The sequence below is a fragment of the Mobula hypostoma genome, chromosome 10 (genome assembly GCF_963921235.1).
Source record: "Mobula hypostoma chromosome 10, sMobHyp1.1, whole genome shotgun sequence".
NCBI classification, from domain to species: Eukaryota; Metazoa; Chordata; class Chondrichthyes; order Myliobatiformes; family Myliobatidae; genus Mobula; species Mobula hypostoma.
Window position 1 is genome coordinate 123,656,230 of NC_086106.1, and position 26,982 is coordinate 123,683,211.

General features: G+C 43.1%; 1 protein-coding gene across 3 annotated transcripts in view; it reads right to left on the reverse strand.

The window, feature by feature from the left end:
* The window catches only part of zgc:66433 (uncharacterized protein LOC321250 homolog), a 150,503-nt gene that overhangs the window by 25,578 nt on the left and 97,943 nt on the right, over positions 1 to 26,982 (reverse strand). For all 3 annotated transcript variants that reach the window (XM_063061145.1, XM_063061144.1, XM_063061143.1), the window contains exons 3-6: positions 15,543 to 15,705; positions 5,867 to 5,999; positions 2,519 to 2,677; positions 1,306 to 1,374 (exon numbers count right to left, since the gene is read on the reverse strand). In XM_063061145.1, coding sequence (XP_062917215.1) covers positions 1,306 to 1,374; positions 2,519 to 2,677; positions 5,867 to 5,999; positions 15,543 to 15,705 — 524 coding nt within the window. The remainder of the gene's footprint in view (positions 1 to 1,305; positions 1,375 to 2,518; positions 2,678 to 5,866; positions 6,000 to 15,542; positions 15,706 to 26,982) is intronic.

The following is a 26,982-nucleotide window of genomic DNA, read 5'->3' on the forward strand; positions in this document are numbered from 1 at the left end:
TAGTAAGTTTTTTTGATACTTAGAAACTTTTCAATTCATTATTGTTGAAAGCATCTTTGCTTTACAGATTTTGCTGCATGTGCCAAAGACTTTATACATAGATTGACTGCATGTCAATAAAGTAATGCTAGGCACAGGAGTGTCTGTACGTAAGGTGACTGACGGGAAATGATAAAGTAGTGGGAGTGGCTGGAGGTGTTGATCAGCCTGACAGCTTGGGGAAAGTAACTGATTTTGAGTCTGGTGTTCCTGGCCGAGATGCAACGTAGCCTCCTCCGTGACGGGATTGGGACAACCTCAAAGTAATTTTATTATCAAAGTATGTGTATCTCACCACGTACTATCCTGAGATTCATTGTCTTGCAGTGAACAAAGAAATGCCGTAGAATTAATGAAAATTATGCATAAACAAAGACAAGCAACCAATGTGCAAAAGAAGACAAGCTGTGCAAATACAAGATATTGATAATAATAAATCAATAAATACATAATACTGAGAATATAATTTGCAGACATCTTGTAAGCGAGTCAATAGGCTGTGGAGTCAGTTTAGTTTAAGGTGAATGAAGTTATCAAGTTGGTTCAGGAGCCTAATGGTTTTATGGGAATAAATGTTCCAGAACCTGGTGGTGTGGGATCTTCTAAGATTTTCGTACCTCCTTTCCGATGGCAGCAGCAAAAAAGGAGCATGGCCTGGGTGGAGGAGAACTTGCTGAGTGCTTTCAGCATCTTCTGTTTTTGTAATGACAGGTTAATAGTGGAGGTAAAAGAAGCCACACTGACAAAATGGGTCAAATTACCTTCTGAAGTGCTCATCTCATCTATAATTTGAACTTACAGCATCATTGTCTGGAATTATATATACGATATTAAATATCTGTGTGGCGGGGTGGAGATATGTCTCTACCAAATGAGACGCAAGTCGCTCCTTCCCTCCGCTAGCCTGCAGGTCACCCTTGTGCAAGATGTAGCATCTGCTTAGCTCCCCCCACCTCCGATCAGGGTCACGTTAAGCCATGGGTGCAGGTAATGGATGGTTATATGAGCAGCCGGTGAATATCAGACGTCCTGGTTATGCAACCACTGACACCAGGCAGACAATCTCTGAAGAGTACTGATAATGGCTGGGTCACCCATCTTATAAAGACACTGCCCAGAAGAAGGCAATGACAAACCACTTCTGTAGAAAAATTTGCCAAGAACAATCATGGTCATGGAAAGACCATGACTGCCCACGTCACACGACTGGGTACATAATGAACAAAGAAACATTAAATACCATCATCAAACAAGTTGAATACTCACCAGTTCTTCATCTTCGCTCTCAGTTCCCCCTAAACTTAAAGAATTGTGCCGCTCAGCAAGGACAGCACACTGTGGGATGGAAACAGAAAGAGAGTCAATCAAGGGAAAAGGTTGGCTAATACAAGAGATTCTGCAGATGCTGGGAATCTTGAATATCAGACACAGAATGCTGGAGGAACTCAGCAAGACAGCATCTATAGAGAGGAATAAACAGTCAATATTTCATGTAGAGAAAGGCTTGGCTTTATTTATTCAACTGTTTATTCCCCTCTGTAGATGCTGCCTGACTTGCTGAGTTCCTCCAGCATCTTGTTGCTTGGGTTTCCAGAATCTGCAGATTTTCTCTTGTTTGTGCCAGTGTCTAACTAGGTACGTACATGCAAAACCATCAGTGGGAACAGATTTCTCAGGCTGCTGTGAACTTATAAGATGTTGGTGAGGCTGCACTTGGAGTATTGTGTACAATTTTCGTCACCCTGTTATGGGAAAGATGTTACCGAACTAAGAGAATGTAAAGAACATTTGTCAGGATGATGCCTGGACTTATGGGCCTGAGTTACTAGGAGAGGTTGTGCAGACTAAGAGTTTGTTCCCTGGAATGTAGGAGATGCAGGGTGACCTGATACAGGTATATATGATCATGAGGGGCCTAGGCAAGGTGAAAGTCTTCTTCCCAGGGAGGATGCATCGAGAACAAGGGGGTTTGGTTTATAATTGAAGGTGCAAGACTAAACAGGGACATTGGGGCAGCCTCCTCACACAAAGGGTGGTGTGCACTTAGAAAGAGCTTCCAGAAATAGTGCTTGAAGCAGGAACATTAGCAACATTTAAAAGCCACTTAGATAACTGGTAGGATAGGAGAGGTTTATAGGGCAAGGGGCCGAATGCGGGTAGGTGGGAGTAGCTCACTGAGCAACACAACTAGCAAGGACGAGCTGGGCCAAAGGGCCAGCTTCCTTGTTGTATGACTGTTTGACATGGAGATTTTTCCAATGTTCCTTTAAGGTCACAAATTACTGGACAGACTGGATCAAAGTTCTAAGGTCCACACAACATTTATGAAGAAAAATTGGCCATTTCTAGATGGCTAGTTCACTTGGCTGGCAAGAAGAATCAACACAGCAACTTTATGAAGCAAGCAGACAGGTTTGGCCTTGATGGACTCACCCCGCCCTCTCACACCCTCTCCATTCACCAGAGGACCCTGCTCTACCTTCGGCGTTGAACACCTCAGGACTGCATGAAGAGAAGACATTTCTGGAGGACTCCTGGGCAGCCCGTCGTCCTCGGACATCGTGCCCGCATCCTCGTTCTTTACGGAAGGGATCATCATACCGGGGGAAGACAGTCGGATGTTCTGTTCAAGTTGTAGCTGAGAGAAAGCAACGGCTAATAACTGAACGTAAGTTTTCATACCATTGTCCTCTTGATTTCCCAGTGCTCCACCAGCACCAGGCTGCCGCCAACCCACCATCAAGGATAAATATACAGGAAATAGTCCAGCAATATCATGAAAGATCGCTCCCACCCAGCTCAGGGACTGTTTGTCCCACTCCCATCAAGGAGGAGGCTACATGTAGCATCCACACCAGGACCACCAGACACAAAAACAGTTACTTCCCCGAAGTCATCAGGCCGATCAACACCTCCACCCAGTACCCTACCCCACCACTACATACACGTCACCTGGCGTCACTTTACGTACATACAATCAGTCTGTGTACATAACATACTGTATACTGTGTTTTACAGGATTGATTTTAAATTGATATTTATTGTGTTTATTTAAAATTGTGTTTTTTTTATGCTACATCAGATCGGAGTGACAATCATTTCATTCTCCTTCATTCTTGACTATTGAAGAATGACATCAAGCTACCTTGAATGTTGAACCTTGAATCTAAATGGCAGAAAAGTTGTACCCTTTCTGCTTCCTCTGGACTCAAGTTAACAACTGGTTCACCTGTGGTGATCATTTTTACTAGCAACAGCTGGACCACGCATCCTTACAGGAATATTTGGGCGCCACGGTGGCGTAGTGGTCAGTGCGACACTATTACAACTTGGGGCGTCGGAGTTCGGAGTTCAATTCTGGCATCCTCTGTAAAGAATTTGAACATCCTCCTCATGGAATGCATGGGTTTCCTCCAGGTGCTTGGGTTTCCTCCCACAGTCCAAAGACATATTGGTTAGTAGGTTAATACGTCAATGTAAATTGGCCTGTAGGTTTAAATTGGTGGGCTGCCTGGTGGTGTGGCTCAAAGGGCCAGAAGGGCCTATTCCGCTTTGTATCTCTAAATAAATAAACACATGAGAAACCACTGCATTTCACTATCGGAATATTACTCGTGGACTCAAATTGTGATTCAGGTGAATAATCAGCAGTTACCATACATCAAACTTACAGCATGAGGAAAGGCCGCTCTCCTTGCTAGACTCGATGTGGTACCAGTCTGCTGCTTTAGCTGCTGAACAGCACTTCGCAGTGGCAGGGCCTGGGTTCTGATGCCAGGCACGATCCGCTGTTTGAACGCCGGCCCAATAGTCTGGAAAGGCAGGCTGTCAGGACCGGAGGCCAGAGTTGGGCTGATTCTGCTCACTTTCCTATAATACTCACTCCTCTCCATGACATTGAGGTTGTGAGACTGCCCAGCTGCTGAGCTTTGTGTCTACCAGCTTCGCAGCCATTTGCCCCGCTAATATGATAACTGAGACAGAGGATCTGGGCCTACTTTGGGCAGCTCTGCGGATTCGGATCTAAGAACTCAATTTGGTCTGGAATGCTGTGCTCGTTACTATTGTTTGTATGATTTGTTTTTTTTTTCTTTTTCTCTGCACATTGGGTGTTGGTCTTTATTTTTTTATTGGGTTCTTTTGGGTTTCTTGCTTTGTGGCTGCCTGTAAGCAGACAAATCTCAATGTTTTATAATTTTTACATTCTTTGATAATAAATATACTTGAATCTTGACTGAGTGACAGCTTTAGTTCACTGCACTCACGTTTGATTTTAGCTCGATTGCACTCAGTTTAATTTAGTTCGATCGCACTCAGTTTAATTTAGTTCAATGCGCTGTTTGATTTTAGTTCGATGCACTCAGTTTGATTTTCAGTTCAAAGCACTCAGTTTGATTTTAGTTTGATGCACTCAGTTTGATTTTAGTTTGACGCACTCAGTTTGATTTTAGTTTGACGCACTCAGTTTGATTTTAGTTTGATGCACTCAGTTTGATTTTAGTACGATGCGCTCTGTTTGATTTTAGTTTGATGCACTCAGTTTGATTTTAGTTCGATTGCACAGTTTGATTTTAGTTCGATTGCACTGAGTTTGATTTTAGTTCGATTGCAGTCAATTTGATTTTAGTTCGATGCACTCAGTTTGATCTTAGTTTGATTGCACTCATGAATATTGACTTCTCTAACTTCCACTAATGCCCCACCTCCCCCTCGTACCCCATCTGTTATTTATTTATATACACACATTCTTTCTCTCTCTCTCCTTTTTCTCCCTCTGTCCCTCTCACTATACCCCTTGCCCATCCTCTGGGCTTTCCCCCCCCTCCCCCTTTCCTTCTCCCTGGGCCTCTTGTCCCATTATCCTCTCTTATCCCTTTTGCCAATCACCTGTCCAGCTCTCGGCTCCATCCCTCCCCCTCCTGTCTTCCCCTATCATTTCGGAACTCCCCCTCCCCCTCCCACTTTCAAATCTCTTACTAGCTCTTCCTTCAGTTTGTCCTGATGAAGGGTCTCGGCCCGAAACGTCGACTGTACCTCTTCCTATAGATGCTGCCTGGCCTGCTGCGTTCACCAGCAACTTTGATGTGTGTTGCACTCAATTTGATTTTAGCTCGATTGCACTCAGTTTGATTTTAGTTTGATGCACTCAGTTTGATTTTAGCTCGATTGCACTCAGTTTGATTTTAGTTTGATGCACTCAGTTTGATTTTAGTTTGATGCAGAGGAATTTCTTTAGCCAGAGGGTGGTGAATCTGTGGAATTCATTGGCACAGACAGCTGTGGAGGCCAAGTCATTGGGTTAAAGTGGAGGTTGATATTTTCTTGATTAGTCAGGGCGTGAAAGGTTATGGGGAAAAGGTGGGAGAATGGAGTTGACAGGGATAATAGAACAGTCATGATGGAATAGCAGACAGACTCGATGGGCCTAATTCTGCTCCTATGTCTTATGGTTTTATGGAATTGCTTTATCCAACAAGTTGTGGAAATTTTCAGTTGATTCAGGACCCCAACATTGTTCAGGAGGCAGAGATGTCTAGAATTTCCCCCATCTTTGTGCAGTAAACAAAGGTCAGCCCAGCTTCATTTTGAACGTTATACCCCATTGTATTTGGCTTGCCCACGACCAATCATTCATCTCTGACCACTCTAAGCCATTAATTTCTCAAATCATCATTTAAAACTGATGATACTTTTCACACTTCCCTGAGCATCTGGAATCATCTGTGATGTAAAGTGCTAAGAGGTAGAATTAGCTGGGAATTGATTGGAAACTGGCAATAAATAACATAATGGACCAATTTGTCTTCTATACTTTCTCAACACTCACCTGTAAAGCTTTCACCCTGCCAGCCACATTTTCCTGGGACGCTCCTCGAACTGACACTGACTCCGAGATGGATAGTTCAGGGATGAAAATACTGTCATGCGAGAAAGCTCTGCTTCCGATATTACTTTGGGAGCTGAAATAATAAATATTAATGAATTTAACTTCACAGTTTATCAGATAATAGATAATCACAAATATGCTTGGTCAGAACTCTGGTCAATCTCTCTTCTCCCCACTGCCATCAGGCAGAAGATTCAAAAGCCTGAAAGCACACATTACCAAACTCAAAGACAGCTGCAATGCGCTGTTATAAAAGTCTTGAATGACGTTATAAAGATGAACACTCGATCTCTCAGTCAACGTTATCATGGCCCTTGCACCTCATTGTCTACCTGCACTGCACTTTCCCTGTAACTATATTTTACATTCTGTTATTACTTTCCCCTTTGTGCTATCTCCATGTACTTCTGTATGGAATTACCTGTCTAGATTGCATTCAGAGCAAAGATTTTCACTGTATCTCGGTACACATGACGATAATGGACTAATTAAAAAACATTTTTTTTATCTAACGTTGGTAACTGTCATTTGTTATATTAGATGAATAATATTGCATGCATATTGTTGGACTGGGGGGTAGAATTATCTTTCTTGTAGTTCAACTTTCCAAAGCCTGCTAGTATTTTTGTACAATCATCTGTATTAAGGTAAATCTTCAGTGAATTTTCCAGTAGTTATGGTGCAGTTGCATTTGTATTTTTCTAAAAACCTCTAAGTTTACAGTTGCAGGTGTCATGCTACTTGAATCTGGCTGTTTTATAGGTGAATCGTTATCATTGAAAGTTTCGTTATCTCTAGTCTGAGTATGGGAAGACCATGAGTACTTTTTCCTTTGCCTTCTTCTCTTTGTTTTCTCAGCACTTTCTCGTTCACTTTCCTCTCTTGTAACACTTAATAAAAGGGCCGTAGGCAAAACGTTTTATGACTCCTTATTAACCATCCTCATTGCACCATCTCGGATCGCAAGACCCTGCAGCGGATAGTGAGGTCAGCTGAGAAGATCATCGGGGACTCTCTTCCCACCATTACAGACATTTACACCACACGCTGCATCCGTAAAGCAAACAGCATTATGAAGGACCCCACGCACCCCTCATACAAACTCTTCTCCCTCCTGCCATCTGGCAAAAGGTACCGAAGCATTCGGGCTCTCACGACCAGACTATGTAACAGTTTCTTCCCCCAAGCCATCAGACTCCTCAATACCCAGAGCCTGGTTTGACACCGACCTACTATACCCTCTACTGTGCCTACTGTCTTGTTTATTATTTATTGTAATGCCTGCACTGTTTTGTTCACCTTGTGCACTCCTGGGTAGGTCTGTAGTCTAGTGTAGTTGTGCGTTGTTTTACGTAGTTCAGTGTAGTTTTTGTATTGTTCATGTTGCACCATGGTCCTGAAAAACGTTGTCTCATTTTTACTATGTACTGTACCAGCAGTTATAGTCGAAATGACAATAAAAAGTGACTTGACTTGACTTGACTTCTGAAGAACTTTGGATCATAAAAACATCAGGATCCAACAATGGATTACCCCTTCTCATGACACTAGTACAGTCCTGTGCAAAAGTCTTAGGCACGTAGCCTGGGTGCCTAAGACTTTTGCACAGTACTGTAGTAATTTTATGTATTGCACTGTACAACCACCGTGAAAAAAAAACAAATTTCATGACATATGTGAGTGATGATAAGCCTGATTCTGATTTGGGTCTCTATTGTGGACTGAGACTGGCGAGGGGCAGGGAGAGGGGAATCATGTTTGGGAAAAGAGGAAGGGAGAGGGGAGGGAGCAGGAAGCCTCAAATGGACATTCTGTAATGATCAATAAACCAACTGTTCGCAATCTAATTACCTTACCTGGTGTCTTAGGGCTGGTGTCTACACCCGCACCATCCCCCTCCCCTTCTCTGTTCCTCCTGTGGCACTCCACCCTCTTCATTCCCAACATCCTTTGCTGCTGCCAGATTTACAAACCTGCTCTCCGCTCCACGTTAACATATACAGTACTGTGTAAAAGTCTTAGGCACCCTAGCTATATACTGTATATGAGTCTCAGACTTCTGCACAGTACTGTATGTTGCCCTCTTTATGTTGTATTACGGTGGATTCCACTTAATTGGACACATCAGGGCCATACATTTTGGCCCAATTAAGCGGCTTCCCTAATTAGCCAAACTTCCATGGAGATAACTAAAAAGTTATGTAAAAACAAGCCGAGTAACAAATTAAGTATTTAAATGAAAATACAGAACAAGTTAAAGCACTACCAGTACCAGTGGTAGAAAACTGTATATTTGTTCCTAATACTTATTGATGGAAGAATTCATCCCCATTGTGTTCTTTTGATTGTAAATGAACAAAATCTGCGCAGACACCTAGTCTAGATAATGGACTACCTTCATTCAATGCTGTTGACAATTGCATCCTCCAAATATTCATTTTAATTGTAACATTTAAGATGATTATTGATACCATCAAATTCTTTGTAATTCCTAACTTGTTGAAGTAGTAAAATCATTTCATTTTCACTCCTGGCCTTTTCTGGCATCTCTAAGCCTGAATGCTTGAAACTGCAGTGAGCAAAACGGTTTTGAATTGTCTTATGGCTTATTTCTCACCAACTATCAGTGACAAAAATCACTGCTTTTTGACCACAAACACATGCAACTGACACTATTTAAAAACTGTTCACTCAAAGCACGGCGTAGCAAGTGCATGCAACTGACACAAGTTAGAAACAGTTTCCAATTAAGTGACATTGTGTCCCAAATAAATAAGGGAATCCCAGCTATTTTCTCAATTAGTTTGTGTTCTTTAAGTGTTGTCCCAAATAAGGAACTGCCCCGATTAATTGATGGCCCAATGAACCAGAATCCACTTATCTTATAAGAATACCTTTTCCCAATCTTGTTTAATCTTAAATAAAGGATGCTTATCCCATTGTAAGCGTCCTTTATTTAAGATTAAACAAGATTGGGAAAAGGAACTTAATTTGACTTTTATGACGGAGGACTGGACGCAGATTCTGAAGTTGGTTGACTCTTCTTCGATCTGTGTTAGTCATTCACTGATTCAATTTAAAATTGTACATTGTTACTATTTGATGAAGGAGAGATTGTCTAAAATGTTCCCTAATGTTGATAGTTACAGCGATAGATGTAAAACTGAGACAGCTACACTAACACACATGTTTTGGTTCTGTTCTATACTGGGACAGTTCTGGAAGTCAGTTTTTTCTACAATTCTGAAGCACTTAAAATTAATTTACAACCTAACAAATTAACTGTGCTTTTTGGAATAATTCCTCAAAGTATCCACAGTATCTTTTTGTCTGACAAACATGTTATTGCATTTGATACATTGATAGCTAGTAGGGCCATTTTGTTGAAGTGGAAGGATACGTCAGCTCCCATTTTGTCACAATGATTCTCTCAAGTGATGCTATGTCTTAGTTTGGAGAAAATTAGAAGTCGAACCTTTGAACCTATGTTTGATTTTGAGAAAAGATGGGGTTCATTTGCTCGTTACTCTCATTTGAGTTAACTGATAGATTTCCTCCACAATCTAATTGTAAATTTTTAGTACATTTTTTTCTTGCTGGCGGTTTGATGTTTATCTTTAGAAGCTTTTTGTATGACGCATGGCTCCGGGGTTGAACACCTAATGGGTTTTTTTTTTCTCACTTTTCTTTGCTTTAGTAGGGTTTTTCCCTCTTTTTTTGTCACCAAAATTTTTTCAATCTTTAAAACAAAGTTTTTTTTTCTTGAGACATTGTTAAGTGTTGTCTACTTCGATGTACTCTTGATAATTTTGGATAATAATAATAAAAACATTTGAAAAGAAAGAATATCTTGTAAGACCGTAAGATATAGGCCCTGTATCCCTTCATTCCGATTAATCAAGAATCTGTCAACCTCTGCCTTAAATATACCCAATGACTCGGCCTCCACAGCTGCCTGTGCAAGGAATTCCACAGATTCATCATTCTCTAACTAAAGAAATTCCTCCTCATCAACGTTCTAACAGGATGCCCCTCTGTTCTGAGGCTGTGTCCTTTGGTCTTGGACTCCACCTCCACAGGAAACATCCTCTCCACATCCACTCTATTGAGGCCTTTCAACATTCGAGAGGTTTCAATGAGGCCACTCCTCATTCTTCTAAATTCCATTGAGTACAGGCTCAGAGCTATCAGACGCTCTCCATATGACAAGCCATTCAATCCTGGAATCATTTTCGTGAAACTCCTTTGAACCCTCTCCAGCTTCAGCACGTCCTTTCTAAGATGAGGGGAATAAACCTGCTCACAATACTCCAGGTAAGGCCTCACCAGTGCTTTATAAAGCATCAGATTTACATTGTTGCTTTTATATTCTAGTCCTCTCAAAATGAACGCTAACATCGCATTTTCCTGCCTCACCACAGACTCAACATGCAAATTAATCTTTAGGGAATCCTGCGCAAGGTCTAGCAAGTCCCTTTGCACCCCAGCTTTGTCTGTTTTCTCTCCATTTAGAAAATAGTCTATGCTTTTATTGTGCTTTTATGATTCATGCACTGAACAATGCACCAGTCCAATAGATTTTCTCTTCTTCACCACATGCAATCTCCAGCCCCGTGCCTAATGCTGGCATTGCTAGTAATGTCTGTGCTGCAGGTGTGAATCTCGGGAACTAAACTGTCGTCTGACGCAGGTACAAGAATGCTATCCACAAGCTGCAGCTGACACTCACAATGCCAAGAACAAGAACGGGGACTGAGACCAACATTTCAAGAACAGGCCGAATGGTCTCGCAACAGAAAATAGTCGTAGAAGTGTGATCAATCAAGTCGAGTATGATGTTCTCCCAAGGGGTTATTTCTTTAATGGAGAATGCCTGTGCGTGACTTGGTTTAACGTGGGGAGGCTGATACATGGGTGGCCACCACACTGTCCTTGACAGATCAGAGGTCAGGGTCCAGTGGAATGGCGTGCAGGACAACTGGGGACCCTTCGCAGCTGCAGTCTTCCTTCCTCCACCTTCACTGCCGTTGCGATCATCTTCCTCCAGCTCCATCTTTGACGTCTCGGTTGGATCGGTCCCTTTGTGGAACCTTCACCCACCATGGCTGACCCAACCAGGAGCGAAGTTACAGACGGTGTCGCTGTTGGGACCTCAGGAACTCACATGCCTCCCCACCACCACAAGGTGGTGATCTCCTGAGAAGAGGCAGGAAATACGTCTTAAATGTGCCATCAGGCTGTGAAGTATTATTGCTGTATTTCACAGGGTCACCCACTCTGTATGGGTTTAACCCTCCACTAAACTACTGTAGAATTCAGCAGGAAATTCACAGCTTTAAATTATTCTTCGCCAACATTCCCTGAGTTCACCTCCCTCTGGTCAACAAGACTTCTCCTGAATAACAGACTCAAAACGCTGGAGGAACTCAGCAGGTCAGGCAGCATCTATGAAGAGGAATAAACAGTCAACCCCATAGATGCTGCCTGAGCTGCTGAATTCCTCCAGCACTTTGTACATTTTACAGTCTTTTCCAGAATTTCAGCATCTGCAGTATCTCTTGTGTTTATTCCTTCTGAGTTTCAAATCGCGTTCCAAGCAGGCACCAGCAGGCTCAAGGACAGCTTCTACCCTGATGTTACAAGACTCCTGAACACACTTCTTGGATGATAAAGATAAACTCTCTGTAACTCAATCTACCTCATCATGGCCCTTACCTTGTTTGTCTAGCTGAACTGCACCTTCTCCATAACAGCATTCTAATATTCTTTTTGCACTATCTCGATGTGGTTAGAAGTGGAAATATCTTCCTATTTTCAATCATAATCTTAAACTCATTCATTTGGTAATTTCATGATCTTCACCTTGTTTGAAGTGGTCGTATTTTCAGGTGTGGGAGTAAGTGCTTAGCTCTTTCAATGAACTGCTGTTAGCACAAAAACTGTCTTCTGTACCATGCCACATTATTATTTTGCAAGAGTTTGTATCATAAAGTAATCTGACTGGCCGAGACTCTCAAGCTGAAAAAGTGTGCATGGGCAGTTCAGTGGAGAGTAAAGGAGAAACTAAGTCCATACGTTTAATGACCTTTCATGGGAAATGGTTCACCTGATCTGATCAAAGGTCACGAACCTGAAACCAGGGCAGCACGGTAGCAGGGTGGTTAGCACAACGCTTTACAGCACCAACGACCCAGGTTCAATTCCTGCCGCTGCCTGTAAGGAGTTGTACGTTCTCCCAGTGACCACGTGGACTTCCTCCCACAGTCCAAAGACATACCAGTTGATATGTTAATTGGTCATTGTCAATTGTCCTGTGATTAGGCTAGAGTTCATTCAGGGGTTCCTGAGCAGAGTGGCTCAAATAGCCAGAAGGGCCTTTTCTGTGGTGTATCTCAGTAAATAAATAAAAACTAAACTCACATTTCTCATCCCCAGAGGCTGATTGACCTGCTGAATAATCGTAGATTCTTCATTTTTGATTTCAATTTGCCAAATATTGACAGTGCTTTATTTTGCCACAGATGAAACTACAATGTCTCACAGTACTCTCCATGTCTTTTATATGCTACTAATTAATAAAATTTCTTTAGCCAGAGGGTGGTGAACCTGTGGAATGCATCACTACAGTTGGCTATGGAGGTCAAGACATTGGGTAGGTTTAAAGTGGATGTTGAGAGGTTCTTGATTGATCAGGATGTCAAAGATTACGGGGAGAAGGCAGAAGAATGAGGTTCAGAGGGATAATAAATCAGCCATGACGGAATGTTGAAGCAAACGATGGACTAAATGGCCTAATTCTGCTCCTATGTTTTATGTTTTGGATGCTGGGGTTGAGATACATCTCTACCGCAGGAGAGGTAAGGCACTCCTTCCCTCCACTAACCTGCGGGTCACCCTTGGCCAAGTGCAGCACCTGCTCAGCCCCCCCCCCCCCCGAATCAGGGTCACGTGAAGCCATGGGAGCAGGTGATGGATGGTCGTATGAGCAGCTGGTGCATATCACAAGTCCTGGTTATGTGACCACTGATGCCAGGCAGACAATCTCTGAAGAGTATTGATAATGTCTGGGGTCATCCATCTTGTAAAGACACTGCACAGAAGAAGGAAATGGCAAACCACTTCTTTAGAAAATTTGCCCAGACAATCATGGTCATAGAAAGACCAAAACAGCCTATATCAAATGACACAGCACATAATGAACCAACAATGTTTGATGCTCTTCTGTTCTTATAGAATTGGGACAGGTAACTTCAATACAATGGACTTTTAATGGATCTATCAGTATGACATGGAGAAGAAGCTGTCATTTATCGATCTGATATATTAATATTTACAACATTAATGATATTTCATTAGTCATGTTAAGTGGTCCATAGAATAATGAGGAAAATATCTGATGCACTCATTGCTTCCATCCACTTTTATTGTCATTTCGACCATAACTGCTGGTACAGTACACAGGAAAAACGAGATGTTTTTCAGGACCATGGTGTTACATGAACAATAAAAAAACTACACAGAACTACATAAAACAACACAAAACTACACTAGACTACAGACCTACCCAGGACTGCATAAAGTGCACAAAACAGTGCAGGCATTACAATAAATAATAAACAAGACAATAGGCACAGTAGAGGGCAGCAGGTTGGTGTCAGTCCAGGCTCTGGGTATTGAGGAGTCTGATGGCTTGGGGGAAGAAACTGCTACACAGTCTGGTCGTGAGAGCCCGAATACTTCGTGCCTTTTGCCAGATGGCGGGAGGGAGAAGAGTTTGTATGAGGGAAGCGTGGGGTCCTTCATAATGCTGTTTGCTTTACGGATGCATCATGTGGTGTAAATGTCTGTGATGGCGGGAAGAGAGACCCCGATGATCTTCTTAGCTGAACTCACTATCCGCTGCAGGGTCTTGCGATCCAAGATGGTGCAATTTCTGAACCAGGCCGTGATGCAGCTGCTCAGGATGCTCTCAATACAACCTCTGTAGAATGTGGTGAGGATGGGGAACGGGAGATGGACTTTTCTCAGCCTTCGCAGAAAGTAGAGACACTGCTGGGCTTTCTTTGCTATGGAGCTGGTGTTGGAGGGACCAGGTGAGATTCTCCACCAGGTGAACACTAAGAAATTTGGTGCTCTTAACGATCTCTACGGAGGAGTTGTCGATGTTCAGTGGAGAGTGCTCGTTCCGTGTCCTCCTGAAGTCAACAACCATCTCTTTTGTTTTGTTCACATTCAGAGACAGGTTGTTGGGTCTGCACCAGTCCGTTAGCCGCTGCACCTCCTCTCTGTATGCTGACTCATTGTTCTTGCTGATGAGACCCATCATTGATGATTAATATACAATTCTCTTAAATCTATATTGAATATAATGAAATCACAGTGCTGGATGTGGAAAAGGGATGGAATTCTAAAGGATTTACTGGAGTAAGCTTGCAGATGACATGCAGGATGGTGGTGTTGTGGATAGTGTACAAGGTTGTCATTGATTAAAATGGGACATTGGAAAGATACAGAACTGGGCTAAGAAGTGGCAGATGGATTTCAATCTGGAAAAATGTGAAGTGATTCACTTTGGAAGATCAAACTTGAAGGCAGAGTACAGGGTTAATGTCAGGATTCTTGGAAGTGTGGGGGAACACAGAGAACTTGGGGTTCACATCCACAGGTTCATCAATGTTACCAATAGGAGATAATGATATTAGATTAGATTAGATTAGATTAGATTAAGAAGACACTCAGTCCTCATTTATTGTCATTAAGAAATGCATGCATTGAAAAATGATACAAAGTTCCTCTAGAAAGGTATCACAGAGACACAGGACAAACCAAGACTAAAACTGACAAAACCACATAATTATAACATATAGTTATAACAGGGCAAAGCAATACTGTAATTTGATAAAGAGCAGACCAAGGGCCCGGTAAAAAAAGGTCTCAAGTCCCGATTGCCCCATCATCTCACACAGACGGTAGAAGGGAGAAACTCTCCCTGCCATGAACTCCAAGCGCCACAAACTTGCCGATGCATTGGAAGCACCTGACTGTAGCCGACCCTGAGTCCATCCGAAAACTTTGAGCCTCCGACCAGCCCTCCGACACTGAGCACCGAGCACCATCTCTCCCGAGCGCTTCGACCCCGCCCCGGCCGCCGAGCAACAAGCAAAGATGAGGACTCGGGGCCTTCCCCTCCGGAGATTCTGGTTGATTATTGCCACATATAGGGTGTAAGGGGTGTCCAGGGAGGGGTAGCACCTCTTGTGAAGGGGCATGTAAAGTGTATTTCAGGGTAGCTCACTCACCTTTGGTCCCCACCAGACACTCAGTTCTCACCTGTGGCTCCAGGTAGCTGGTTGCATGTGACAGAGGCCACACCCTGGCTGACTGCTTCAACAACCAGGCTAAACCAGATGAGTGTAATCAGCGGGCCTCACACCCCAGTGAGCAAGAGTGGAACTGTCCCAGTGCAAAGGCAATGAGGTAGATTGGGAGATCAAGTTCATCTTTTCGCTTATGAGGGGTCCATTCAAGAGTGTGCTAACAGTGGGATTGAAGGTTTGGCCCTGATATGCTTTTGGAAGTTAGTGCCCCGTTTTGCTAGATCCCTAAGAACTCTTACCCTGTCTCAGAGTCCGGCTGTGCTTCAGAAGGTTCAGCTGTGCTGACGTCCGTACTTGACTGGCTTGGCTTCAGATTGTTTTCTCTTTTGGGTGCTGCTGTCACTTTCCTTTTCTTCTTGGTGAAAAAATTTTTGAAAGTTTTAAACTTTGATTTCTTCTTACCTGTTGAAAACAAATTCAACCCTTAGAGTGATAAGGCATTCAGGATTTGGTAGGATGGGTTTGGGCTCGGGTAGACATTCAGGTGTGGGTACGGGGTAGTTTAGTCAGACAAATACAGGAAAACTGGATTCACTAGATGGGCTCCATGGTCAGCCTCAGACAGGGAACAGTACAGCACAGCTCAGGAAAAGACCCTCAGCCCAAGATGTTGTGCCATTTCATATGATGTGGGCGATTATGGACTCAGGACCATGATTGTTCTTGGCAAAGTTTTCTACAGAAGTAGTTTGCCATTGTCTTCTTCTGGGTAGTGTCTTTACAAGATGGGTGTCCCCAGCCATTATCAATACTCTTCAGAGATTGTCTGACTGGTGTCAGCGGTCACGTAACCAGGACGTGACATGCACCAGCTGCTCATACAACCGCCTGCTCTGATGGCTTCACGTGACCCTGATCGGGGGGAGGGGGTGTGGCTGAACAGGTGCTATACCTTGCCCAAGGGTGACCTGCAGGCTAGCAGAGGGAAGGAAAGCTTAACACCTCCCTTGGTAGAGACTTTTCTCCACCCTGCCACCCAAAACTAAACTAATTTAGTCAAAATTGAGTTTATTGTCATATTCACAAGTACATGTCTGGACAGGTACAATGGAAAACTTAGGCACAGAGCATCAGGTACACAACATTCACAAGAGAAAAATAAATTAAACATAAAGTATACAGGATTTTTACAGGAAGGTACAATTTGAAAAATAAAACTAAGTCATTTTTAATGCAAAGTGATCAAAGTGGTCATAGTGTTGCTAAACTGATGGTTAGGGTTTTGCTGGTTGGTTCAAGAACAGAATGGTCGACGGGAAGTAGCTGTTCTTGAACCTGATAAACTAATAATTCCTGAGCCTTGAACAAGTAATTAAATGAAGAAGGATCTAGTGCTTTCCTGGCATATATGATGAATAAACTCTTCTCGGGCTTCCAGCCTGGCACAGGTATCGATTTTAACCAATGTTTCAATGACAAACTCTGCCAATTCATCAGGGATGATGCCTGGGCATGTCTAGTCCAGTGGTATTTATACCCCCATCGTCCATCCCTCCTGATTGCTTAGCCGTCATCCAATCAGCATTCCACTGTCCCATTTTGTCCCACATTGCATTTGCAATGGCCATACAATTGACTTTGATGCCACAAAACTACTGTGCCACACCAATGGCTTTTAGGACTGCCTGGTGAAGGAAGACATTGAAATAAAACTAGAAGAAAAGAATTTTAACAAAAACAAATGTCTCGCACTAAGTAAGAACAGGAATTCGATTGTAAACAAGATTGGACAGTGGAAACCATTGGGCAGGAAGTACAGAAGCTTTAAATCCCACTCTACCAGGGTCTAGTACAGTTACTTTCCTTCAGTTCTTCAGTTCTTGAACCAACTGGTACAACAGTTCGATCACTTTGCACTGAAATGGACTTCATTTAAATTGTATTCTTTCTCATAAAAACTGTATTTATTTTCTATTTTTCTTGCGGATACGCTTATAGGATGCTCTGTGCCCTTCATGTTGTTACAAGTGAGGCTCTACGGTATCGTAGTGGTTAGCACGATGCTATTACAGCTCGAGGAGTTCTGGGCTTTGGAGTTCAATTCTGCAGGAGCGTCTGTACGTCCTCCCCGTGGAATGTGTGAGTCCTCTCTGCCCGGGTGCTCTGGTTTCCTCCCACAGTCCAAAGGTTAATTGGTCATTGTAAATTGTCCCATGATTAGGTTAGAGTTAATCGGGTTTGTAGGGGGTTGCTGGGGCAGCATGGCTCGAAAGGGCGAAGGGCCTACTCCGTGCTGTATTGCTAAAATAAAATAAATAAATATAATTAAAGTTAAGTGTTTCATTGTACCTGTGCATACATGTCTGTATGACAATGACCCCCACTTTGACCTTGACTTGTTAAATATCCCAAGGTCTCTTCTGGCACCCTCACTCAAAGTTCAAATTTCAAAGTTCAATTATTATCTAAGTAAGTATACCATATGCAACCTTGACATTCACCTTCTTGCAGGCAGTCACAAAACAAAGAAGCACAATAGAATCCATGGAAAACCCCACACAACAATCACCCAATGATCGAAAAAAGAACAAATCGTGCAAGCAATAAAAAAGTTAAAAATAACATAGAAAACCTACAGCACAATACAGGCCCTTTGGCCCACAAAGTTGTGCTGAACATGTCCCTACCTTAGATATTACTAGGATTACCCATAGCTCTCTATTTTTCTAAGCTCCATGTACCTATCCAAAAGTCTCTTAAAAGACCCTATCGTATCCGCCTCCACCACCGTTGCCGGCAGCCCATTCCACGCGCTCACCACTCTCTGAGTGAAAAACTTACCCCTGACATCTCCTCTGTACCTACTCCCCAGCACCTTAAACATGTTTCCTCTTGTGGCAACTATTTCAGCCCTGGGAAGAAGCCTCTGACTATCCACACAATCAATGCCTCTCCTCATCTTGTACATGTCTACCAGGTCACCTCTCATCCTCCATCGCTCCAAGGAGAAAAGACCGAGTTCACTCAGGATGCTGCTTGGCCTGCTGCGTTCACCAGCAACTTTGATGTATGTTGCTTGAATTTCTAGCATCTGCAGAATTCCGGTTGTTTGAGTTCACTCAACCTGTTTTCATAAGGCATGCTCCCCAGTCCAGGCAACACGCTTGTAAATCTCCTCTACACCCTTTCTATGGTTCCACATCCTTCCTGTAGTGAGGTGACCAGAACTGAGCACAGTACTCCAAGTGGGGTCTGACCAGGATCCTTGTGGCTACGGGGGTCAGGGGGTATGGAGGGAAGGCTGGGGCGGGGTTCTGAGTTGGATGATCAGCCATGATCATGATAAATGGCGGTGCAGGCTCGAAGGGCCAAATGGCCTACTCCTGCACCAATTTTCTATGTTTCTATATAGCTGCAACATTACCTCTCGGCTCCTAGATTCAATTCCACGATTAATGACGGCAAATACACTGTATGCCTTCTTAACCACATGAACCGTAGAGTCCCTGAACATGAATCCCTGCCCCAGTGCCAGTTCAGCACTCAGGTGAGTGAAACCAATCCAGGCCACAGCTGCCGGGCGTACAGGAGTGAGCTATACCAACTAGTGGAGTGGTGTCACAGCAACAACCTGGCACTCAGTGTCAGTGAGACAGAAGAGCTGATTGTGGACTTTAGGAAGGATAAGATGAAGGAACACGTACCAATGCTCATAGAGGGATCAGAAGTGGAGAGAGTGAGCAGTTTTAAGTTCCTGGGTGTCAAGATCTCTGAGGACCTAACTTGGTCCCAACATATCGATGCAGCTATAAAGAAGGCAAAATAGTGACTATAATTCATTAGGAGTTTGAAGAGATTTGGTATGTCAACAAAAACTTTCAAAGATTTCTGTACTGTGATGTACTGTGGAGAGCATTCTGACAGGCTGCATCACTCTCTGGTATGGGAGGCCTACTGCATACGACCAAAAGAAGCTACATAGGGTCATAAATTTAGTCGGCTTCATCTTGGGTACTAGCCTACAAAATATCCAGGACATCTTCAAGGAGTGGTATCTCAGAAAGGCAGTGTCTATTATTAAGGATCTCCAGCACCCAGGGCACGCCTTTTTCTCATTGTTACCATCAGGTAGGAGGTACAGAAGCCTGAAGGCACACACTCAGCGATTCAGGAACAGCTTCTTCCCATCTACCATCCGATTCCGAAATGGACATTGAACCCATGAACACTACCTCACTTTTTAAATATATATTATTTCTGTTTTTGCACAACTGTTGATCTATTCAATATACATACACTGTAATTGATTTACTTATTTATTTATTTTTACTTTTTTCTTCTTCTATATTATGTATTGCATTGGACTGCTGCTGCTAAGTTAACAAATTTCACGACACATGCCGGTGATGTTAAACCTGATTCTGATTCTGAGTCGGTCAGCGCTGAGACAGGGAAAGCCAGGTGATCCTGGCTGATGTGGAGTAACGAGCTGAACACCAGTTCGTCCTCCACCCTGGGGCTGGACCCTGAATCTTCTTAATCTGGATCGGCACTTAAATCAGCTAAACGTTGGTTCCTTTTTCACTCTCAGGCCCAGGCCCTGCCGCTTCACTCCAGCCTAAAGTTTCAATCCAACCTGAGGTTTCAATCTGGCCTGCAGTCCACTCCCGCAATGACTACCACAGCCAAACCTACATTCTTGAGAGTCCAGTTCGCCGAATCCTTCAGGACGCCGCAAGAACACCAGATCGTTCAGACGGTTCAAAAGCACAACTCTCAATGGGAAATTACACATTTCAGATTGCAGTGATTATAGTCCAGAAAAAGTATATTTAGTAAAATAGTCAGTAGTTTTGTTAGCTGCCTGCAAAATGTCACTGTGTCTTGCCAGAGCCATGTTGGAGAAACGTCATAAAGTTCTCGACTTCTCCTGTAGCTTATGTGGTTGTTGTTTGAAGCTGGCCATGAAAGATTAAAACCAGTGATCTTCTGCATTGGATCAAACATAAGTGGTTTGTTTGACACTTCTTGGGATAACCCATTTAATTTTGAGACTTTTGTCTGACAACACAGAGAATTCATCTTTAATCCTTATCTAATCTTCTCCACCAGCATCATTTAATGAAATCTGATTTAGATGCCTTTGATATCTATGTGAAGCATTTCAGGCACAATTTACAGGCACTATTTGTCTAATACACTCATCAGAGTAGAAGGTGTTGAAACGCTCCACAGATGCACTAACTGGTTACATCTGAACCACATGAGGAGATATTTATACAGGTGACAAGTAGATTATTCAAAGTGTGTGTCTAAGAGAAAAGAAAGATGAAATTGTCAAGGAATGGAATTCAAAGTTTGGGGTTCTAAGAATCAATCTGAATCAATCAATGTTCTGGAGGATAGCAGAGTTACTGAAGCAGAGGGTTTCCTTGTGAACAGTTCAACTACAGAGATTATTACTCATGATAAAAGCCCTAAATACCATGATCCTTCTTTGGGAGTAAAAGTGACAGAGAGGTGAGGGCGGATGAAGATATTTGTAAAAGAGATGAAAGCCCGCTCCACACATGGGCTTTCTAAAAGGCTGATTTATGTCGGCAGCTGTGATCTCTCAAAGTCAGAGGAACTGGGGGAGGGGAGCCATTAGAGTAATGTGAGATCATGTGTAACACTGTGATACTGGAGGCCGTCACAGTTTTCAAGGGAGTGATAAAGATAAGTTTTATTTGTTACATGTACATTGAAACATTGAAAAATACAGTGAAATGCATAAACTTACGTCAACAACCGACACAGTCCCAACATGCGCTGGGAGCAGCACTCAAGAGTCAACATATTCCAGCGCCAATATAGCATGCCCACAAATTATCAACCCTAACCTGTACACCTTTGGAAACTAAACCACCTGGAGGAAATACGTGTGGTCACAGAGAGAACGTAGAAACTCCTTACAGACAGAGGCAGGAATTGAACCCCAATCTGGCAGCGGGCACTGTAAAGGAATTGAGCTTGAGTTTATCACTGTGCTACTGTACCACCTTTGCCGAATGGGAAGAGGACAACAAGCTGTGATTGGGACCCTCATCCCGAGCGGCGGAGTTTCAGAACCATTGCAGCTGCTATATCAGAACCAAGGCTATGTCTTCTCAATCAAATAATATCTTGAAGGATGGAAAACTGTGACAGGCCTGGATAGAGGGGATGTGGAGAAGATCTTTCCTATAGTAAGTGCATCTAGGATCAGAGGGAACAGACTCAGATTAGATTAGATTATGAGGACACGCAGTCCTCTTTTATTGTCATTTAGTAATGCATGCATTAAGAAATGATACAATGTTCCTCCAGAATGATATCACAGAAACACAAGACAAACCAAGACTGAAAAACTGACAAAAACTACATAATTATAACATATAGTTACAACAGTGCAAAGCAATACCATAATTTGATAAAGAACAGATCGTGGGCACGGTAGAAAAAAGTCTCAAAGTTTCTCGCAAGTCCCATCATCTCACGAAGACGGTAGAAAGAAGAAAAACTCTTCCTGCCATGAGCTTCCAGCTCTGCAAATTTGCTGATGCAGCATCCTAGAAGCACCCGACCACAGCTGACTCTTGAGTCCATCCGAAAACTTCAAGCTTCCGACCAGCCCTCTAGCACCGAGCACCATCTCTGCCGAGCGCTTCGAGCCCAGCCTCGGCAACAGGCAATAGGCAAAGCCAAGGATTTGGGGCATTCCCCTCCAGAGATTCTCGATTGCACAGTAGCAGCGGCAGCGAAGCGGACATTTCAGAAGTTTCTCCAGATGTTCCTCCGTGCTTCTCACGGCTGTCTCCATCAAATCAGGATTGTGCACGGCATCCTACTTCACAAATACGATATCATTTCAGAGTGGCTGCGTGCGCTACATCGCGCCACCATCTTCTCCTCCCACCGAAAAAAGAGGGACAGAGATAAGAATGAATTTCTTCAGTCAGAAGGTGCTGAACCATTGCTGCAGATAGCTGTAGAGGCCAAAATATTGGATATATTCAAAGCAGGGGTTGATCAGTTCTTGGTTAGTGAGGCTGTCAAAATTTTACAGCGTGAAGGCAGGAGAATGGGGTTGAGAGGTATAATAAAAAAACCATGATGGGATTTGGGCAAATGGGGCTCATCAGCCGTGGTTGCAACTCATCTAGCAGAAGGAAAACTCTGATTTCAAACCTCCGCTGACTTGCGGCTATATCCACTTATCGAGAAGGCTAGAGGAGTAAACCCCGAGGAAACATCCAGAACAGGAGTCCCTAAGGCAGTCCTATGTTCAGTTCAACTCTGACTGACAACTGCTGTGACACTGCTGGTGCCAAACTGCAACTGGTGTCTCTGATGCTCCATTGGATATATCAGCTGCATGGAGAGGGGGTGCCTGCTGCATGGACAACAGCTTGCTCTCCATATCGTACTGCGTATCACGTAGACAGCTAGGACAAAACATCCATGTCAGACCTCGACCAGTGGAGGTCCTCATGATGGGATGGCAGAGCAGACTCAATGGGCTGAATGGCCTAATTTTGCTCTTATGTCTTATGGTCTTATGAAAGGGCATTACAGCAATCTTCTTGGTGGTTTCGTACCTAGAAGTATGTGGCCTACTGGCAAATCTTCTCACCCTCTGCAGGGTGGAAGATATCTCGGTTAAAGATGCTGTACAGAGACTGTAAGATCATTTTGATCTAAGGCCAATACAAATAGTGCAATGATCGTGGAATAAGAAGCCTCAGAGTGAGGCAGAGAATGTATTCTTTTGTTGAAGAACATATCTTGCATTGCAACCTTGATCCCTTTTTAGACCACACATTATGCAGTCGGTTTGAGTAGAGAGTACATGGAGATGAATTAATTGCGTGTAAATGAATGAATTCAACCAAATCTGTTGAGCATACAAAACCCAGTAAAGAGAAAAGATTCCACAAACAAAATGCTGGAGGAATTCAGCAGGTCAGGTAACATGTGTGGAAATAAATGAACAAAGTCTTGGGCTGACACCCTTCTTCAGGACAGGCTTCAGGTCTCAGCCTGAAATGCTGACTGTTTATTCATTTCCATAGATGCTGACTGACTGCTGAGCTCCTCCAGTATTTTGTGTGTGTAGCTTTGGATTGCCAGCATCTGCAGAATTTCTCGTGTTTAAGATAAAAGATCGGCTTTATTTGTCACACGTACACTGAGACATACAGCAAAATGGGTTGTTTGTGTCAATGGCCAACACAATTTGAGAGTGTACTGGAGGCAGCTCGCGAGTGTCACCACGCTTTTGGCACCAGCACAGCATACCCACAACTTACTAACCCTAACATGCACATCTTTAGAACGTGGGAGAAAACCAGAGGAAATCCAGGTGATCGCGGGGAGAGCGGACCCAAACTCCTTAGAGACGGTGGCGGAATTGAAGCCCGGTTGCAGGCACTGTAAAGCATTACCCTAACAGTTTTGCCACTGCACCGCCCATTTGAACTCATGTAATAAGTGTTGTGTCAGTGCGTATGGAATCAACGAATGCTGGAGAGTTTCACCCATCACAGGAGATTCTTCTAACTGTGAGCCACAGTCAAAGAGCTGCAGCAAAATAAAAGGCTTGGAAAGGGAACCAGCAAGACTAATCCCATGAGTCATTGTTATACTGATCGTTGCTTGACTCAGTCCTCCCAGTTCAGAACAGCCAAGAGCTTCAGTTACCAAAATAAAGGTTACATTTTGACTGTCAGCAGATCTAATCCTAAAACAAATCATCAGATCAGTTTCAGTAGTTCCAGTTTTTATTCTGTTGATGTGTGTGTAGACTGAGTTTTTATAAAGCTTTGGTCAGAACAAATTTGGAGTATTGTGAGCAGTTTTAGACCCCTTATCTTAGAAAGGATGTGCTGGAATTGGACAGAGTCCAGAGGAGATGCACCAGAATGATCCTGGGAATGAAAGGTTTAACATGTGAGGAAACATTTGATGGCTCTGGACTTTAGAAGAATGAGAGGGGAGATCTCACTGAAACCTATTGAAAGGTCTAGATAGAATGGATGTTGAAAGGATGTTTCCTATATTGAAAGAGTCTAGGATTAGAGGGCACAATTTCAGAATAGAAGAGCATTACTCAAAATGGGGTTCAGGGTACTTGGAAGCACATGATAAAATAAAATAAAATCAGCATGGTTTTCTAAAGGCTACATCTTGCCTGACAAATCTGTTGAAATTCTTTGAGGAAGTAGTAGGCAGGATGGACAAAGGAGAGTCAGTGAATGTTTAGTTGGATTTTCAGAGGCCTTTGACGAGGTTCCACATATGAGGCTGCTTAACAAATTAAAAGCCCATGGTATTATGGGAAAGGTACCAGAATGGATAGAATGGTTAGAAGATTTGAGAGGTTAGAAGGGTTGAGAGAGATAATAAACCAGCCAGGATGGAATAGTGGAGCAGACTCAATGGGCTAAATGGCCTAAATCTTCTCCTAGGTCTTATGGTCTTATCACAAACAGGAGAAAATCTGCAGATGCTGGAAATCTAAGCAACACACACAAAATGCTGGAGGAACTCTGCAGGCCAGGAAGCACCTATGGAAAAGAGTCCAGTGGATTTTTCGGGCCGAGACCCATCAGTAGGCACTGAAAAGTGCCCTGCAGCTCTGAGTCAGATTCCGTTGGTGTCAGGAACCAATTTGAGATGTTACATCAAAGAGCCGTTCCATTACGTTGGAAAAGAGAAATTTTCTTGCAGAAGGCTGATACTGAGTTTAAACAGAATCTAATCTGGTTATTTTGTAACATGTTGCACTATTGTACTAGTCAGCAAAGTCTTTTCATCTTTGTGCTTGAGATATCTCATACCAACACTGCATTGCTAATTGTATTGATTTTAATTTGTAATTAGCTTGAAGAAACATCTTGTCCTAATAGCACACAACATTTTACTCAGAAAGTTGCCAAATACGAACACATAAACACAAGAGAGTCTGGAGATGCTGGAAATTCAGAGGAACACACACAAAATGCTGGAGGAACTCAGTGGGGCAGGCAGCATCTATGGAAAGGAATAAACAGTCGATGTTTTGGGCCAAGATTTTTCATCAGGATTCACCAAATACAAACACGTGGTTGCTTCATAGCTCACATAAAGCTGCAAATCTATTAAAAAAGTTTAATTAAAATTCAAATTGTTTGCGTGAGTGGTTGTTTTCTTTGGCACGAGTTCCACTCAGCCATCACCCAGGTAAGTCATACGCTCATGAGTATGTTCAGTGAAGGGACGAACATGTTTTACTAAACTTCTGTTTCAGCTGGGTACTCTGCTCCATGTCTTACTGTTCAATTTGAGGAGAAAATTTCTGGGATGAGAGCATTAATTGTGGATGTCAAGGTAGCGTCATGGGAAGTATGGTAGCATAGCAGTTAGTGTGATGCCTTCCAGCACCAGCAGTTGGAAGATTGGGGTTCATTTTCCTGCCTCCGCCTGTAAGGAGTTTGAACGTTCTCCCCGTGAGTGCATGGGTTTCCTCCGGGTGCTCCAGTTTCCTCTCACATTCTAAAAGTGCACAGCTTAGAGTTAGTAAGTTGTGGACATGCTAGGTTGGCGCCCGGTGCGGGCTGCCCCTCGGACTGTGTGGGTCATTGATGCAAAACCGTGCAGTTCATTCTGTTTCAATGTAGTGTATGTGACAAATCAAGCTCATCTTTATCTTTAAAAGATGTTGAACAGTTTGGTTTTGAGTTCAGAATGAGGGATAATCTTACTGAAACGTATCACAAGTCCTGATTATGTAACCACTGACACCAGGTAGACCATCTCTGAAGAGTATTGGTAATGGCTGGGGTCACACATCTTGTAAAGACACTGCCCAGAAGAAGGCAATAGCAAACCACTTCTGTAGAAAAATTTGCCAAGAACAATCATGGTCATGGAAGGACTATAATCGCCCACGTCATACAACACAGTGCATTACAACAAATAATGATCATATTGAAAGGCAAGACAGGGTTGAAAGGTGAGGTGACCTGCTCCAGCTCCCATTTTCATGTATCCTTGTGAAAACTTGCAGCTAGTACTTTACATCAGAGTAAATTGGAGTATAATGGAGGAGGATAGGTGGGCAATACAGTCGGGGTCATGTTTGATTCTTATCTGCTCTCTGTATGAAATCTCACTTTAAATAGGTTTTGTACAAAACCATCCAAGTTCCTGATAGATGGCTCCTCCAGCACTAAAGTTTTTCAAAGCTTCTGCTCAGAAAGAAGTTGTTATTGGGAGTGTCTTACTGGTGGTCTTTAAAGTCAGGATTGGGACACATTTTTGGAGCAGACCTGATTTTTGGCTTTCAAAGGGATTCCCAAAAGTCTCCAGTAGTTAAAATTTCTGCTCACGGACTTAGCAGTGAACAAAGCTGGGTCTCTGATGACGCTGAAAAGTGTCTTTTGACGCTCTCTTCAACAGGAGTTCAGCGAGACCCTCTGTCACTGCTCCCCCTCATTGATCTCTTCTGCTCTCTGATTTTTCAATCATATGCTCACACAGACTTGCTACCACACCTCAGCAGTCCAGGTGAAGGGTCTCAACCTGAAACATCAATGTCCATTTCCCTGCCCCAGTGTCTATTTTGAAGGTCACTGCCTCATTTTGTAACTGAACCCTTAGTACACCAATCTTGTCTATTTGAATCTGGAGCCCCAAGGAAAGCTCTCTCCGCCTGAATCATGGTGTTCTTTGACCTCC